This window comes from Podarcis bocagei (assembly GCF_964188305.1).
Source record: "Podarcis bocagei genome assembly, chromosome: 5".
In the NCBI taxonomy this organism is placed as follows: Eukaryota; Metazoa; Chordata; class Lepidosauria; order Squamata; family Lacertidae; genus Podarcis; species Podarcis bocagei.
The window spans coordinates 62536544-62554951 of NC_138129.1; the positions used below are offsets into that span (position 1 = coordinate 62536544).

Sequence of the window (18408 nt, forward strand, 5' to 3'; positions counted from 1 at the left end):
GCTGTCTAACTCAGTGCAGTCTTTTCTGACTGGCACAGGCTCTACAAGGTTTCAGAGAGGATCCTCTCCCTGGAGATGACCAGGATCCAACCTCAGCTCTTCTGCATGCAGATCATGTGCTCTGGTCCCAAGTCACACCCCTTTCCACTGAACTGTAGTTCAGAATGTTCCCAGTTCAAGTCTTCCTTCAACCATAAACCCATTAGGCAGCCATAGCTGGGAACCACAATCTCTCAGCCACAACTCACCATCAGCAAGAAGGGAATTGTGATCTACCTAACAGGGTTGTTGCAATTATTGTTCTGGCAATAAGCAAGGAATGATTTGAATCTTCTAAGGCTGTAATCCTATACCCGTCTATTTGGGAGTAAATCCCATTGACCTCAATAGAGCTTTCCCCCTGAGTAGACAGGATATTACTGTCAAACTCTAAATGCTACTTGTTATCCATTATTTATATACAGCACCCAAACAGAACTGTGCCCCACAGGACGACGATTTAATATAGGTTCTTGGCATTTTGTCAGTAGATATTCTCATTTTGTTCTGCTGCCCTCAGTATACATTTCACTTGCCTAGTATTCAGAAACACCATTTAAGTTTTCTCACTATGTTCTTTTCAACAAATAACCAAGAATTTATTCAGACACAAAGCTTGGGAGATGTTATATCTTCAGGCACACTGGTTAATTTCCTTATAGTTGCTTTCAGGTTTCTCTGTGTGTCACTATACTTCTCACACATTAGCGCTAATTAAGAGAAATGTTGTCTGCTATCAGTGCTACTTTAGTACACACACACACCATCATTTCCAGGGGCTACTGTAAGAAAATTAAGTGAGCTGATAGCGTAGTATAGTACAGTATTCTACAATTACAGCTTCTGACTGCTGTGTGGTGCAAATAAATATTCACCTGAGCTAGCGAAGAACCTGGAGTTTCCTCCGGTTCTATTATTGTTAGCAAAAAAAAAGGCTAACAAACAGCACAATCCTAACCATGCCTACTCAGAAGGTATACCTATCAAATTCAATGGGGCTTTCTCCCAAGTAAGTAGGGGTTGGGACTGCAGCCTAAGAGATTTGAATGGACACCTGATCTGTTATCTACACATTCATTTTCTTCTATGTAATAGCTTTCATTGCAATCATAATCATAACACAACAGTGAAAAAGAGCCTGATCGGGCCTCCTTTGCTTGCCACAACGCCTTTCCGGCCACTACTGAGCAGCACTACAGGAGTGTGTCTGCACTGCCTGCTCCTCCTCCTGCTCCCCCTCCCTCTTCCTCCATGCAGAGAATGTGCTAACTTACATAGGTAAAGGTAAAGGTACCCCTGCACGTACGGGCCAGTCGTGACCGACTGGGGTTGCGTGCTCATCTCGCTTAAGAGGCCGGGAGCCAGCACTGTCCGGAGACACTTCCGGGTCATGTGGCCAGCGTGACGAAGCTGCTCTGGCAAGCCAGCACCAGCGCAGCGCACAGAAATGTCGTTTACCTTCCCGCTATAAAGCGGTACCTATTTATCTACTTGCACTTAGGGGTGCTTTCGAACTGCTAGGTGGGCAGGAGCTGGGACCGAACGACGGGAGCTCACCCCGCCGCGGGGATTCGAACCGCTGACCATACGATCAGCAAGTCCTAGGCACTGAGGTTTTACCCACAGCGCCACCCGCGTCCCGCTAACTTACATAAGAGGCTGTGTAAAGGTCAAGTTACTAGAAAATTTAGTATGAACACGAGGAATTAAATGACAGGAATCAAATGCTAAAGCATAGCAGAACGTGGCATCAGCTTATAGAGAATACTCTAACCATTCATATTTCTAGAACCCTTCTGCTTGAAAATTAATGCCTTCGCTGTTCTTCAGGTGTGAATGAAGTTGAATTTTTTGAGAGACTCCCAGGAATATGAGGCTTGAAAGCTTGACTGCCTGTAGCTACAGTTCTCTTTCACCTGAAGAAGAAAACAAATCCCTAGTAATCTAGGGTACATATTTTTCAGTTCACTTTAAGTTATCTCTTTCTTTCACCCTTTAGCCAAATAGGCTCCCAATCCTGCTCTACTCTTCATAATAACTGGGTCCTATTCTTATATTGTTCCTCTTCTTCAAACAAGCTATCATTTTTAAAATGCAGGCTGTCACTGTCTGTCATGCCACCAATTAAAAAGACAAACCCCCACCCCCCCGGGGGGGGGTAATTCCAGGGTGTGTGTGAAGCATGGCAGTGCACCCATTCGCCCCACCCAGGATGCAGGGCTGACTATAACCATGGCCTGCTTCGAGATATGAGGGGCTCACTATTTTAAAAAAGACAAGAAGGCTCAGACTTCTGGCTACTGTACCTTCTCACAATAAGACAGCTTAGCAACTTCAATAAATTAGCGGTATATTTAAACAAACAAATAAAAATAGAACTTTTTCTAAACCAAAAGTTGTTGCACACAAATGTCCATCTTTGTAAAATCAAGGAACATCCTTGAGTGGAGTTGGCACATTGCCATGATGCTTTGATGCACTTTTATGTGCATTGGTTCTCAGGCTACTCATTTGAGAGCTGCACCCCACCCTTAGTCTATAACTGTAGAAATCCAAATTATGCTTTCAAAATAAATCTCTCATCCCAGTACCCCCATATTATATCCAACTAATTCTACTTAGTCCTTCTTTGCTCCCATACATCATTATGGTACACCGTATACATCATGCACATATCCCACATCCCAGAATCTTTCGGTCATTTGTTGACTGTCTGTCTGTTGTCTGTCTGTCTGTCGAGTCCCTATCCCACTCCTGCTAATAGGCTGAGCTCTTATACAGTCACAAAATGTTTGTGACTATTATACTGAATGAAACAGAAGGTAATGGAATCATAGTGGTCAAGCGTCCCTTATTTGAAGGGACAGTCCCTTATTCCAGCGCTGCTGTCCCTTATTGATGGATGTCCCTTAAATGTCCCTTAAATGATGTCCCTTAAATTTCAAAGGAGCAGTTCCTCTCCCTCCCTCCCTGCTGGCCAGGGAGGAGGGAGGCTCCAACTGTGTTGCTTGGCTGTGTTGCTCACCCAATAAGAAGTCTAAGAACGACTGGGGGGTGGAGCTTGCATGCCTTGAGCTGATCAAATCAGCTGCGTTGCCTGGGGACTCGCCTTTGCTCAGCGCTTCCCAGCGGAGAGGTGACGGTGGTTTTCCTTGAGGCTTCATTTGGCTGCTGGCTGGGCTGTCTGCCTTTGGCTCAGAGGGGCTCAGAAGTTGAACATACCTGTGCTGAGTGCTCGGATCAAAATCGGATGGATACGTCATTGACGGCCCACTCACCCTTGCCGGCAAAAAGGTCTGTCTGGAGTGGGGGCACATGGGGGGGGGGAGGAAAGGAGATCTCATGTGGGGGGGGGGCTTTTGAATTTGTTTTGGAGGCTCCTTTGATTGACTTATGGGGGGAAAGAAAGGAGCTGGTTGACTAAAATGGTGGGTAACTGGCGATCTCGTGGCGAGGGGGGGAGGCTGTGTGTGTGTGGCTAGTTAATGCAAGCTGAGAGGGTTTTTGAATGCTGGACGCCATTTTGTTGCATGTGCTGCTGCAAACTTTGCAGTGCAAAGCCAGGCCAGGGAGCCATCTTAAGTTGAGGCTGCATAGGCCTTGTGGTGCATGTGATTCAGATTCTATTCAGTTGAACCACTGGTTACAAAGTTGGTTGGACAGTGTTCTCGAAGCTACCAGCATGAGTTTGACCAGACTGCAGGAGGACAGGAAGACTGGAGTGCCTGGAACAGGTGAGGCTGCAGGTCCCTTATTTTGGCTGCTGATCCCTTATTTTCAAGGCTGCTGGTCCCTTATTTTCAAATCTGTAAGTTGACAGCTATGAATGGAATACTGATATAGATAAAAGCCAATGCCCAAACAGGGGTGGAGGAAGGGGGTGTGCGGTAGAGGTGGGTCACCCCGGGTGTCACCACTGAGGGGGGTGACAAAATGCCGGGCGGTACTCACTGCAGTGCGCCCGAGCCACACGTCTCTCCTGGGAGTGATGTGGCGGCTTAGACACCCACAGGCTCCGTGCTGCCCCAAACAGTCCGTCTACCTCCTCCTCAGTTGTAGGGTGGCTGAGTGGGAGGAGGCAGGCAGACACCTCGGAGGCCCCGCGGAGCGTCCTGCCCTGGCTCACCCCTGTGCCCAAAGATGCACCCATCTAGATACCCAGTTTCTCTTCTGCTCTTCAGTCCAAGCAACAAATTCTGACAATTCCACCGTATATGAATACCTTAAACAAACAAACATGCAGAGGAGTCCAAGGTTCAGTGCTGCAAACCCAATATGCCCTGGTCTATGCTCTTGGGTGTGTGGAGTGATACCTTCCTTTCAACAGAGGAGCCAATCCATTTATCACAGGGACAGACATGTAAGCAAGATCTGCTACCTATGCTGAAATGAATAGGGCAACTTCAAGTGAGCCCTGGAGCTCATACAGCATCAGTAAGAATTCACTGTACTGCGGCAATAAGAGTTTCTTTATTATGGGGTGTGCATGTGCGTGCACACGAAACCAGAGATATCTAACTGCAGCACTAAATATTCTCTGGAAATTTTTAAGCAGCTTTGTATTGAAAGGGAGCGTTTTCTGTTGCTTTTTTTTTTAAAAAAAAGAAATAGGCAGTGCTCCAGTCTCCAACTGCTACTCTTCATGTTTTTAATCACATCTGCTACATAGATGTGGCTATGAATAATTAACGATGCCTCCAACATTACACTCATAGATTACGGTGGAGGAAGCGACTGGTGCACCGTCTCGAACAGCATAAGCCATTTAGGAAACTGTTATCCACTTTCCCTTTATATTTGCCGTGCAATCACTTACTGCTTAAAAGGGTAAATCTTTCATAGCTTCAATTAAAGCATTTAATATAATTTACACTGATGCTCTATGTGCTCAAGGTCTGTCAAAATTGATGCTTTAATAACATGTCATTCCCTCTCTCTCTCTTTTTCCCCTCCCCCTCTCCACTCTCCCGACTGGCCTGAAATCTGTTAAAATTACCACTAATCTAATTGGGAACAAAGTTGTCAAATGCACGCAGCTCTGACAGTTTGTCTTTCTGCAAACTGCCAACAGATTGCAAGTTACGCATGTGTTGCGCAGATGGGTAAGTTAAAAGGAACACACCAAAAAAAAAAAAAGCAATTTATTAAATCACCTGGAACCAGCAGCTCCATTCCAAAAATAGTGAGAATGAAATATAGCAGGAGCTACGAGAGTTGGCACTGGAATATGCCAGAAGGTACCAGTTACAAAACAAGATAAACATTTTGAGAAGCCTCAGCTGCGTAGCAGAATAATGAGGAGTTATTTAACCCGATCAGGATTACCAGCAGAAATTAATTTAGAGTGCACATTTTATATATATATATATAAAATTAAAAATAAAAGGATATTTTAATCCCTCTTCTTTTAACCCTTTGTAGGCACTGGAAAGATGTTTCTATATCCACTCCCACCCCCACAGTGACCTCCCTGTGTACCTGGTTAAATCATCCAATGCAGAGCACTGGAAGGACCATACAGATGGTGTCCTCTCCTACAAATACTTAGCACGTAATCTCTTTCATGTGCTCAACCTCCATTTCAGGAAAGGATATTGGATCCAGTTACATGGTTGAGAGCTGACAACATTATGGCAGCAGCTTGCTTCCAAGCTACCAAGAGAGAGCAATTGGGAATTTATTTATTTTTTAATCTTAAAATGGGAGAGAACGTAAGTTTTACGCTGAACAGATGTGTAGACAAAATGAAATCTCCCATTATCTGAACCTCAATTATCCAAATCTCACAACTGTCTGAATTCCATGGGTGTCCTTCCACATCATCCAATGTCAATGAAACCCTCACTTTTTGAACAGGCAGAAGAGCATCTGAATAAAAGAGGCCATCAGGATAGGGCTTGTTTTGTGTCAGAGGTGGAGCTCAGCCTCAGGAATGGTTTTCAGCAGAAGGAATGAGTCTTGGAATATACAATAAGAAGAGTGGCTGAGATTGTGTTCAGAATCCTTTTCTTTTCCCACTGCATTCCCCCCCCCATCCAGTTAACATTAAGATGTAAAATTCCCAGTGCAAGTGGGGTGATGCGAGTATGGACACCTCTCTTTTGAAACACCAAGCGCCAAAATCAGATGTGATGTGGAGAGTAGATTGGGTCTACTAAGCACAAGAGGGATAGTGTCCATCACTCACACCATTTCTGCATTCCAAAGGTCAACCAAGGCTTTCACAGGTTTTATTGTAGATATGAGAGGGAAATCCCCAAGAGTCATCAGAGGAGCATTTGGATCTGTCTGTCTCTGGAGACGGGCAATTCTAATACGTTCCAAATTTGTGCAAAGGCAAAATTCCCATGAATGAACCCTAGTTCAACACCCTCTTCCTCAGTGTCACAGCTCCATTCAGAAACTCACACTTCATATCTGTGTAGGCCATCAGTATTATATCCAAGTAAATGAAATTGCACTGTATCCTAAAATACAGGGGTTTGCTTGCCCAATTGCTTTGGAAGCTCCCGGAAGATTAAAAACAAATTCTATTGAATCTCAGACAAAATAAAATATCAGCCACCATTTCCCCATTGGACCCAGCATTGACCTCAGCGGGCCATATCTAGACATGATGGTGGTCAAGCTCAGTCTCAATCAAGTCACATTACTGATCACCTATAATGCCGAAGTTGCCAAGAAACCACCTGTAGGCACACCTGTTGCCCATAAAGGTCTCCTCCCATCTCTCCCCACTGAAATTAGACTTGAATTGTTTTCCACCTCAGCAGTCACTCACCCGGGCCTCTTTGCCTACATGTTTCTCAAACACATGTTAGAGAGCAAAAGTTAAAGCAGGAGTTGAGATTAACTCAGTGCCAGCATGAATTCAGATGTCGACTACAATCTAAATTTTCTTTGAAGTCTAATTTCAGTGAGTGGGGAGACATGGTCCTGTATGGAACAGGGCAATAAGTAACCATAGGCCCCCTCCAGATTGGTTGTGGTGAGTGGGTTGCTAGTGTATTCTGCAATATGTCAGTGACACAATATTTGTGCATTAGTGCAGCAACGTAACTAGCCGCTCAGGTGGACAGTCTACAAACAATTCTGCTTTATTAGCTGTTCTGTGATGGTTCTTCAAGTATACCACATTACTGCCACCTGAAGCACTCACGTACCAAAGTTACAGGATCTCAATAGGAAGTTACAGGACATGGACTGACTGGAAAACAATCAAAGCTTTTGCAGGTGGGGGTGGGGGGTGGGGAGCCCTGAAAACAGGATTGCATATAATCACCCTGATACCATCATGAGCACAAAATCATTATGATTGCACAATGCTCACACCTGCCCCACAAGGCAACCTTGCAACGATGATAGTGGCTAGTTTAGGGACAGGAAAAGAGTGGAAAGATAAGTTGGTAAGCAGGAAAGAAATGGGGTGAAGAGCTGAGAGAGAGAGAGAGAGAGAGAGAGAGAGAGAGAGAGAGAGAGAGATCAGAGGAGAACTTCCCTAAGAGTTTAGGAAGAGTACCTGCACCCTTTTAAGCCACAAACCAGGATTAGCCAGCACACTAATGAAGCTGACCCACCCCCCACACACATAGCACAGAGAGAGAAGGTTTAATGAGGAAGGGAGAAAAGAAGAAAATATTTTCCACATACCAAAAACGAAAAAGAAAAAAATGGCCATGCTTTAGGGCCTGTGATTTATTTAATGATGGTCTTAACCTCACTTAGAAAAAGACCGTTTACATGATTTACGGATTGCTTCTTCCCCTTCTTAATTTAACTCATTTCTTAGGAAATTATACACACTTAATCACTGCAAGAATAAAATTAGTTAGAGTGCCCATTTAGTAGCAAAGGGAGTATAAATAATTTTCAATTTTAAACTGGGAAGAAGAAACAAGTTAAGGGGACCAGCACCATTTTTATTTTTAGAAAAGCAGCAACAGGAGACAGTGATTGAAAAGGAGGGGGAGGAAGCTGTGGGGAGAGAGTAAAACACCTTCCCTGCCTCTTGTTTCCTAAATCGTCCCAGGCAGCTTTCCACATCCACAGGGTTTCAGCTGCAAGCTGAAGGCAGGGAAGGCAAGGCAGGGAAAGAGTTAAGCACCCCAACTCTTCACCCGGCCCCTGCTTCCTTGCTCTCTGTCATCATCTTCCAAAACTGCTTTTCTAACGAAAAAAATGGTGTCGGGACCCTAATATTCATGTTTGCATATAATTTATGCTTAGCGCCTATGTATGTGAAAAAGAGCAAAGTACCTAGAAGAGGACGATACCCAAGTGAGCTATAAATTAAGTCCTTATCCTGTTCCTGATTTAAGCAATATGGGTGCTTCTTTCCTACAGGGGGATGGTATTAATGAGCTTCTAATCCATTAAACTTGCCACATCTGTTGGGAAATTCAGCAGAAAGGGAAGATGAAATCTATTTTCTGCTGTACTTGGTATAAAAAGAGAGAGAGAAAGAGAGAGAGAGAGAGAGAGAAAGAAATTCTGCTGTATTCCCCCCCCCCCAATCTTCTGCCCACTCGAGGTATATAAAACCATTACATTTAAGTACCATAATAGCCAACATATGCTTTTCTTTAGTAACGACACCACCATCTGGATTAACTTCTACCAATGATTTCAGACAATATTGTGGATCCCCCCCCCCCCCCGCCGACTGGAAAAAAAGAAAAACCCTACCCCAGATAGCAACTACAGTTTCAGATGGAGCACAACAGTAACAGAATTAGCAGTCTCTGTGGCGGCTGCGTGGCTGGGAGGGGCACTGCAACGTATGGATCTGAATTCATATGCTAATTCATTAAAAAGTCAGTACGAAAATCTTGCAATGCCATGTGTGCGCATCTTCCACTACTCTTGACTGGGGGCCTTAAAACATTACAGTGAATAAATGGCTGGTATGTGCTGCTGAACTTAGGAGATGACATATCACACTTTCTGCATTTTCATGCCAGGCATTTCAGCATTCTAATATGGTCACCGAGAGCCGTGCAGAAGTTATGTTAACATTTAGCCCCCTGAAATATGTTTCCCCATGTTTTAAAACCAGGTTTTGTGAGGGGGGAGCACAGGGAGAAGAGAAGATAATCGGGGAGGCCTTCTCACCTGAATGAGTCCTTGCTAGCCTCATGGCTATTGTCGTGAACGTAGCAAACCTTCTGGGCCACGACATCCAACTGGCTGTAGCGGGAAATGGGCACGCCGGGATAATTGATGTACTCAATCTGACCATGCACAGGTGGCACAGAAATGGCATACAGCAGCTTCCCGGGTTTGCCAGTGCCATCTGTTGCCATAAGAACATCTGTCGTCAAGGTCACCCTGTCACCCTCTGTTAAAGTTACAGGTTTGGTGAATAGAACAATGTCACCTAAAATAAAAGGGAGGGGGGAGAGGGAGCAGGAAGAGAAAGAGAAAAGCATCAGGCATGGGGGGGGGAGAGAGAGAAATTAAAGGATGTAGGTGGGTGTTTGCGGAGGGAGGGGGTGGCTCAGTCCTTCAATATTCCATAGGGGGAACTGGGTTGGAGGGGGGGGAGGCAGTGAAATCAGCTCACAGAGAAACAGACATTAAGAGAAGTGGTTAAGAGCAACACAGCGACGAAGCTTTTTGCAGGGATTAACAAAAGAGACTTTGGCCAAACCAGGCTGGGAAAGGATTCCTTTGGTGCCTGTAAAGATCTCTGTGCCAAATAAGAACTAAAAGCTATTGAAGAAAACCTTTATCTTCATTTGTGCGGCATGAGACTTGCACGAGTAAAGGAAGAGATTTCAGAACGTACCTTCCTCCTTAGGGATTCTGTGTTTAGGGAAGAATGTATATAAGCACCCATGGGGGCACGCTTAGCAATGTACACGAGTACACAAAGGTGGGGGGTGGGGGAGGTTAACATGCAGGTACATGCACAATTTGGCCACATATTCTCCCCTTCATGAAGAATTATTATTACAAACTGTCTCTTCACACACAAATGGGTCACTTTCAACAAAGAACAATTAAGTTAATAGGCCCACATGGGCTGATGGACAAAATGCCCTAATGTGCTAAGCACAGCGTGACACTTTAAGCTGATGGGGTTATGTGATGCTGTAACCTTGCCAAGGGTGATTCTCCTGCTACTGGATTTGTTGCAGTCCTTAAAGTCCCCAAAGTGCATGAAAAATTGGCAGACATAACACTGGTTAAGAGATTCAATGGGGACCATAGACGCATGTACTTCCTTCTCCTCCACCACCCTTTTCTCTGGCACCAATTTCTGCCTCCTCTCAACCAGGGTTTAACATTATTGATGCACCAGAGCTGGCAATTGGCCCTAACGAATCCTCAGAAGGGCTCTCATCTTATCAAGGGGTGGGGGGAACTTGACTGGACAGTGGTAGGCAGGATTTTTGTTTTACATGTCTACTGCATTTGCACATAAAGTGGAGATTGGTGTGGGTGGGTGTCCTACTTTTACAATAAAGGGAGAACATGGAGAATGGCACTCAGGGCCGTCCCTACCATTAGGCAGAGTGAGGGAGCTGCCTCGGGAGAGGGAAGCCAAGGGGCAGCAGCAGCCCCCTTGCCATATCCCCCGAGTTCTTTAAGCTTACTTACTCTGCACCTCTTAAACTAGCTTGCTGCAGTGGGTAAAGTGGGAAATGTTGCTCTGTTGCCAATGTTAAACTAAAATTCAACTGCCAGTACTTTCAGATTCTGTATGTGGCATGGGGGGAAGATGCCATCTTGTCCTTTTGCCTCAGGCAGCAAAATGTCTTGAGATCACCCAAGTAGCATTGAACCTCCTTCTCTCACGCCTTCGGTCCTCTCAGGTGGTTGCAGCAGCCACTTGTCTCCATTCTCAGTATCAGAGCCAGGTAAAGAGACAAGTGCTCAAGGCAGTGGCCTGAAGAGGAAAGGCTCAGGAGGTTGTGAGGGAACTGGAAGGGGAAACTTCAGCATCCCTTTCTCACATGCTCTTTTTATTCTAAAAGAAAGACTTGTCCAGCCTCCCACTTTGTAGGTGAAAGACAAGGACACATGAAATATGCCCCTGTCAAGTTTGGATCTGAAAGAAATTAGTTTTAAAGTGGTTTGCAAATCCTGGCGAAGATCCAAACTAGACTTTAAAGTAAATAGCAGATGTGGAGGGCCAAATCCAGATTTAATGTATGTATGTATTTATGTGATTTATAAATTGCATCGCATGAACCACTCCAAAGCAATTAACAAAAAAAACCCCATCAATATAAAGCAATTTAAAATCTAATATAGATATAGACAGAGATAAGAACACCCAGGTTATAGGCTTGCTGAAAAAGGAAGTTCTTCAATAGGTGACCAAAAGATGGACTTCCGGGGTGGCGCCATCGGCAATGGCGGACTCCCTCTGAACCGGAGGGACCAGCTCCGCACGAAACGGGTCCTTTCCGCTGCGGCGAAGTGGGGACCCTTTCAGAAATCACAGGCGGATGAAGCCTGTGACCGTGGGACTCGGCGGGCACCTTTAGGGCCCCTCCAACCCGCAAAGGAACCCACTAACGGGCTCCGAAGCGAAGAGGGGGAAGTGGCACGGTGCTGTGAGTCAACTGCTATTTCCGTGGAGCGAAGCCGCACAGCCGTTGCCAGAGAGCACTGCCTTTTTCCTGGGAAAATTTGGCATCTAAAGTATCATTTGTGAGTACTCAAACATTGAACAATTGGACTTCAAATAAGAACTGGCGATTAGAAAGGAATTGGACTTAAAAATGTACCTAAATTAGGCACTGAAACAGGAAGGTCTAAACAGGAAGTCAGCCTTCCGTTTCCTTGTAGTCAGAAGAAAGCAAAGACAACGTAAACTAGAGCTTTGAAAATTACTTTTAAAGGATTGGTTTTTCACCATTTAAAATTGTTGAACCCCCCCCCCCTTCGGTAGCAGGAGAAGAAGGGCGATCTCTTTTTTGGACTGTTTAAACCTGCAGAAGTGAGTTTAAAGTAAAGTAACTTTCCACCGTCCCGACCCTGGAGCGGGGTGTCAGAATTGACGTTTTGAAGCTCATTGACCAGAGACAAGTGTTTTTTGACAGATAGTTAAAAGAAGAGTAACATTGTGATTCCATTGTTTCTTTTCGCATTTTAAAGGAACTAATATTGACAAAATATCTAAAAAGAAGAAATTTTGTTGCTATTGTCCGTAAAAGAAAGAACAACCAGAAGTTCCCCCTCTAGAGGGGAACTGTGAAATTGTAACCAATTCTAGGGAGCTTGCAGCTGCCACAGATTACAACCGTGGGAAAAGGACTTGTGACCTTGCAGGACAATGTTATCAGAAGCACTGTTGGGTGCTTTCTCTAAAATAAATGCCCTATTGGATCAGTTGAGTCGGAGGACGGATTTGATTACTAATGCGGCCAGAACATTTGAACAGGTAGTGGGAAATTATATGGAGCCCACCCAGGAACTTAAACAGGAGTGTGTCCTGACAGAGCAGATGATAGAAGAGGATGTTGCAGAATCTTGAGCACCAGAGATGGAGGGACTTTTGGCCCAGCAGGAAAATGAGCCTTTGGATTTGACAAATGAATTTGGAAAAAAACAGATTTGGAAAGACAAAGTTTGGATTGATTTGGAAATGGGGGGTTGGACTGACCCCCCCCCCCCCATGCAGGGATGCTTGGACTTTCTGAGTCTGGCAATGGGCCATCAGAGGTTTGGAGCTGTTGGGACTTCCAATTTTGGAGGGAATTTGAAACATGTTTTAAAATACTACATGGAGTCTAGTCTGGACTATGGGAAAGGGGCTGATTTGTTGAAAAGGGTCAAAAACACTACCAAGCTGGAGTTCCCACGAGTGAAAGGAAAATATGAAGAAGAACTGCGGAAGGGACATGGAAGAGATTTGAAGGCCTCGGACATAAGATCACCAGGTTAATGTGCCAGACCAATGGGATAAAAAGGACTGACAATCCCGGGATCGGGCGGAGGGGACGCTGGAAGAAGATTGGATTGTTTCTATTCTCTTTTTTATCATTAGAAATGTTTTATGAACGTTGGAAAAATGTTGAAATGAAATTACTTGGCTCTTGTAAAAATGTTTAAAGAATTAGGTAAAAAGGTAATGGTTATGAGAAGCTGGTAAAAATAAGATTTAAGTCTTAAGTTTTAAGGTTTTTTATAAGATAAGATGAAAATAGAGTAAGGTAATGTAATGACAGAATATTATGAATTATGGAAAGGATTTGCTGTGACAATTATTAATCAAGATACAAGAGATGGGAGGAGGAGGAGGTCAGGGAAAGAAGGTAATGAAAGTGGAGAATTTGAAAATGATGGTTTTATTTTTTATTTTTCTGTTTTTGTCTTTTTTCTTTGTAAGTTTGTCTTTTTTCTTTGTAATTTTAAAAAATTCTTTTTTCAATAAATATCATTTAAAAAAAATAATAGGTGACCAAAAGACAATAGATTCTTTTGGAAGGAAAGGCAGAATATAAATTTAATGAATTAAAAAATAAATAAGATATAACAGGAAGGAGTTTCAGAGGATAGGTGCAACAACAGTAAAAGTCCAACTCCTACATCCTATGGAACGGATCCAAATGAGATGGTATCTGCAGAAGACCCTCTTCCTTCAGTGATTGGTTGGCTATATAATGGTTGAGACAATCTTTTCGGTATCCTGACCCCAAGCTGTATAGGCTCCTGATAGGGAATTGGAAGCCTTTAACCCTTTGCCCCTTGCTGTGTTCCCAATCAGGATCAGACCCCATGCACCTGCTTATTTGTGCTTGCGGAGACCCAGATTGAAGGGGGGAAGGGGTTAAAACACTCTTTCATGCCCACCAGCATCTCAGTCTGGACAGTTCTTTATGGATTTCATGAATACTGTCTTGCCTAGTTTGGCCCTAATAGGTAATCGAGGCTCGATTAGCACTGCTGCATAAGCAACACTATGCCATGATAACTTAAGAGAAGGGAGAATTACTACCAGAGAGGAGGGGAGAGGAGGCAGTTGTGCATGAGTGCAGAGCCCAGTCCCCGTTTCTTACATATGATCTCCCTCTGTGCTTATGTTATATGCCAAAGGGCAGCCAAACAAGTCTAAGCAGTCCACGTTTGGATCGCTGGCCCACTAGGATCAGGAGTTGAAATTGTTTGCATTGAAACACCATTTCCAACTACGAATAAGTGTACCTAGGATGGCAAACAAGAGTATTTATTTTTTTAATGAAAGCGTTGTTGTTTTTTTAAAAAATGAGAACACAAAAGGCTGGGTGAGAAAGCACAGTAGCAAAAATGGGTGATGGCCAACAGCTTACAAATTGGAAAAACTCATTTGTACATCACCTTATGAAAGTATACGAAGAAAAACGTTCTGAAATTTTCATTTTTTAAAAACTATACTTTGAGGCTGATTTGGAGCTGATGAGCCTAAAGTCAGTCAGTCATCTTTGCATTTTCCACCATTTAATTAGTTTGCATTGCTTTTTTCAGCATAAAGCAACTGGCTTTAGAATGCTCTGGCCCTGGCAAAGCAAAAAAACAAAAAAAATCTTTTTTCTTTTTCACTTTTGTTCTTTCACAACCTTTTGTTGCAGTCTCCAACAGTTTCCCCAAAACTGTGGTGGTGAAAAGATCAAACCTTCTGCACCGTCTTGGTAAACAGTGTAAGCCTGATGATAGAATGTTCCATCTGTAACCTCAGTATCAGGTCAGATTCCTAACAGACTTGTCCTATGGTTCTAGTTAGGGCCAATGTGAAAGGCTCTTGTGGGGTAAGGGGAGAGAGATACACATTCTAGAGTCTGAAGCTTTACATAGTGAGCTGACGATAATGAGAAAGAAGCAGACTAGCAGCCATCTCTGCAACTGTATCACTCCAGTTGTCTTGACTCCCTGTGCTACCTATAGGGTACGCTTAGCTCTGGCTTACAATGCTTAATGTGAATTCAGTGGGACAACTTCAGAATGAATTGCACTCCTTGCTTCCTGTTACCTTTGACACACAGCACCATAAAAAAAGACCTAACGGCAAGAAAAATTAGATTAATAGTGAAATGCAAATGTTTGCAATCTTAAATCCTCTGTTTGCAGGAAGATTCCTAGATTTCAGTTTGCATTTCCTTTATTTGACTCTGTGCTAGGTAGAGCTGGGCTTGTCATATTTATAATTTATATTTCGAACTTGATTGGCATGTGAGATCCAGATTTAATTTTACAGTGATCCCACTGCCTGCCATTCTGCTCCTTCCTGCCCCTCCCAAGGCTGCCATACCTCCTTCCTTGCCTGCCTGCCTGCCTGCCCACCCACCCACTTTCAGTGGCTGTGGGGCAGGTGCTTCCAGCTTCACTCTAGGAAAGGAGGTCTTCTTGAGAGTGACGCACCGTTTTGTGGGTGAGTTTGCCCAGAGAGCACCTGGGCTGCTGTGCAGTGCTTATAAACTACAGTGGTACCTCTAGATAAGAACAGGATCCGTTCTGGAGCCCTGTTTGCATCTAGAGGTAAACATAAGTAGCGACGGCACGTCCGTGCATGTACGCGTCGCTTTTCACTGCTTCTGCGCATGCGCATGACGTCATTTTGAGCGTCTGCGCATGCACAAGCGGTGAAACCCAGAAGTAACGCGCTCCGTTACTTCTGGGTTGCCGCAGAGCGCAACTCAAACACGCTCAACTCGAAGTGTATTCAACCTGAGGTATGACTGTATAGCTTTAAAGTACTGTTCAAAATGCCTCTTGGGGAAGCTTTCATAGGAGTGAGAAGTCATCAGAGATTCACATCATTGAAAGAAAACACAGACACCATCTCTTGCAGTGTTGCAGCTTAATGTTTGTGACACAATCCCTGGATGGTAGGCTTTCACAGTGCTTCCAGGGAAGCTTGGATGTCTTGTCGTTTTTATGCCATTTTTGTATTTTCTTTGGGTTGTACATTTTCTTTGTTCCTTGAATTGGATATAGCGGCCGTTCCACTAGTGCAGCAGGACTGGATCTGCTGGCCAGGCATAATGTGACTACAGGATTGCTCTGTTAGGCCCACATATAGATCTCTCATCAACAAAAACAAAAGTGGAGCTCGATTAAGGCTCCTATTGGCATGGGTTGGAAGGAGGAACAGCATTTATAGATTCAAACCCCACTTTCCTTATAAATATGAATTAATAAAATGTCAACAACTCATTGACTGATTCTAGCAGCTTAGATGGAAACGCTTGAAAAGAAATGCTAAAATACTGTAGTCTAATTGTGAATTATTTTTATTTCCGCCTACCCCCTAAAAAATACATGAAAAGCCCAGAAGATTATTTAGGATTAATAGATTATCAAAAGTGCCAGTTGGCACTGACTTGTCCGGATTAAATAAAAATAAAAATCTCTATAATAAATGCAGCTGTTTACTAATAAATAAAGCCTCAGCTGTAACCAAAATAAATTAGATGTATTTAATTGGTTGATTGCAAACCTCCCCTCTTTATTACAATACTGCTCCTTGTTATTTTATGATGTCAGGGTAACGTGGCAGATTGACAGAGTGTTTATGAATCACAGTTTACAGATGGCATCCCTGTTTTCCTCAGCAGTTATGAGCACAAGTCACAGGAGGACTCAATAGAGGTTTTTCGCCAAAGAAGACCCCCTGAGATTTTGCTGCTTCCATTTCTCTTATGCCAATCTTCTTCCTGACAGGAGCACTACTTCACAAAAACCTATGTTCAATAAATTAAAGCCACCTGGCACAAATTTAGAAATATTTAACACTCAGAGGACTCCTGTGTGTCTCCACGTGATTTCTATTCACTTCCAAAAGCCTCGGCAACAATAGTTGGAACAGGCCTCATGCGATTCTGTGGGCTTTCACCCTCCCACCTCAAGACAGAATAGTGAGAGGAGTCAGCTTGGCTTGTAACATATCCCTCCTCCCATCTGCAAAAGATTCCAAGATCTCCTAAGGACACCTCCTCAGAACACTGAGCCTTGAACTGCCTAGACTCCTGATAGCTTTGAAATTCAACTGGGATATAATCCTGGCTCTCTGCACATTCAGAGGTTTCAGAACTGAACTCTTCCTTTTGGTCACTAGTCACGAACAGACACCGGGGAATGCAGTCATAATAGTTGACAGATCTGTAAACTTGTGCCATTAGTTATGCGCATAATGGATTGGATTCTAATTAGCTGGTTCATCAGAATCCTGGAAAGAGATGGCATCCTTTAGAGATTGCTGGCGTACAAACTTCACCCATGCATTTAAAAGCACATCAGTGTCACATAAGGAGACACGGGGCCTTCTACCGCTCCCCTCTGTAGTTATGCAACACAGCTTGGTCCCCCAAAAGAATAATACACTGAAAGTAAAAACCCCAAACTCTCCAACCCTCGTTTCCTACCTTTAGCCACACTTTTAATGAAAATATAGAAGCTTTCTGGTGGAGATCTGTTCTTCCCATCTGTCACAAAAAATCGGAAGCTGTCGTGACTTTCTGGACTCAGTACGTTCATATGGAAATACCAGAGGCGGTTCATGTCCACGTCGTCTTGAGTGAAATTCATTCCAGGATGCAGAGTGCTCCAAGCTGATGCGGTCTGAAAAACATCATGGAATGGGTGGGTGAAACAAATGCATGCACACACACATAAGCTGCACATGCTATAGAGATATACATATTGAACAGCTGTGAAGATGGCTAACTTTTAAGAGCTACTGAACAGCTGGGGCTGACCAAGGTTTAATGCCCCTACATACACTTGGAACCTAGAATGGTAAAAGACAGAAAAAGCAGCAGCAGGTGGTACCGTCTGAGGTATCACTCACCAACAGCAAGGCCTGAAGCCAATGGGATGGAGCTGCAGGTCCATCATTAGCTACCACAATATGGGCCTAGACAGAAGTCTGAAGGCTGTGGCATGAGTCAGTGTGAGGAATACAGTGTAGAAGCTGCTTTACACAGAAATGGACCATTGGTCGATCTAGTTCTGGCTGGCAGGAGCTCTCCTGGACTTAAGACAGGGGACATTCCCAGTCCTAAGTGAATATACCAGAGATTGAACCCAGAACCTTCTGTGTACAAAGCCAATGCTCTACCCCTGATCTATGGCCTTTCACTGGTGGAAAATGGTGTTGAGCTACTTTTTGACCCTTCTAAAGCAAGCCACCCTTTAGCATGGCATTTAGTTACTTGTGACTGACCCTGTTGCATATCCTTAAAACATCTACAGTGGTACCTCGGGTTACATACGCTTCAGGTTACAGACTCTGCTAACCCAGAAATAGTACCTCGTGTTAAGAACTTTGCTTCAGGATGAGAACAGAAATCATGCTGCTGCGGCACGGCAGCAGTGGGTGCTTCAGGTTAAGAACAATTTAGCTAAAGTGGTGCTTCAGGTTAAGAACAATTTCAGGTTAAG

At 43.9% G+C, this 18408-nt stretch overlaps 1 protein-coding gene across 3 annotated transcripts in view; it reads right to left on the bottom strand.

Annotated features, from left to right (window-relative positions):
- LOC308586720 (FRAS1-related extracellular matrix protein 1-like) overlaps positions 1 to 18408 on the bottom strand; it is a 113953-nt gene that overhangs the window by 29174 nt on the left and 66371 nt on the right. For all 3 annotated transcript variants that reach the window (XM_081193606.1, XM_081193605.1, XM_081193607.1), the window contains exons 23-24: positions 17391 to 17586; positions 9151 to 9415 (exon numbers count right to left, since the gene is read on the bottom strand). In XM_081193606.1, the coding sequence (XP_081049732.1) occupies positions 9151 to 9415; positions 17391 to 17586 (461 nt within the window). The remainder of the gene's footprint in view (positions 1 to 9150; positions 9416 to 17390; positions 17587 to 18408) is intronic.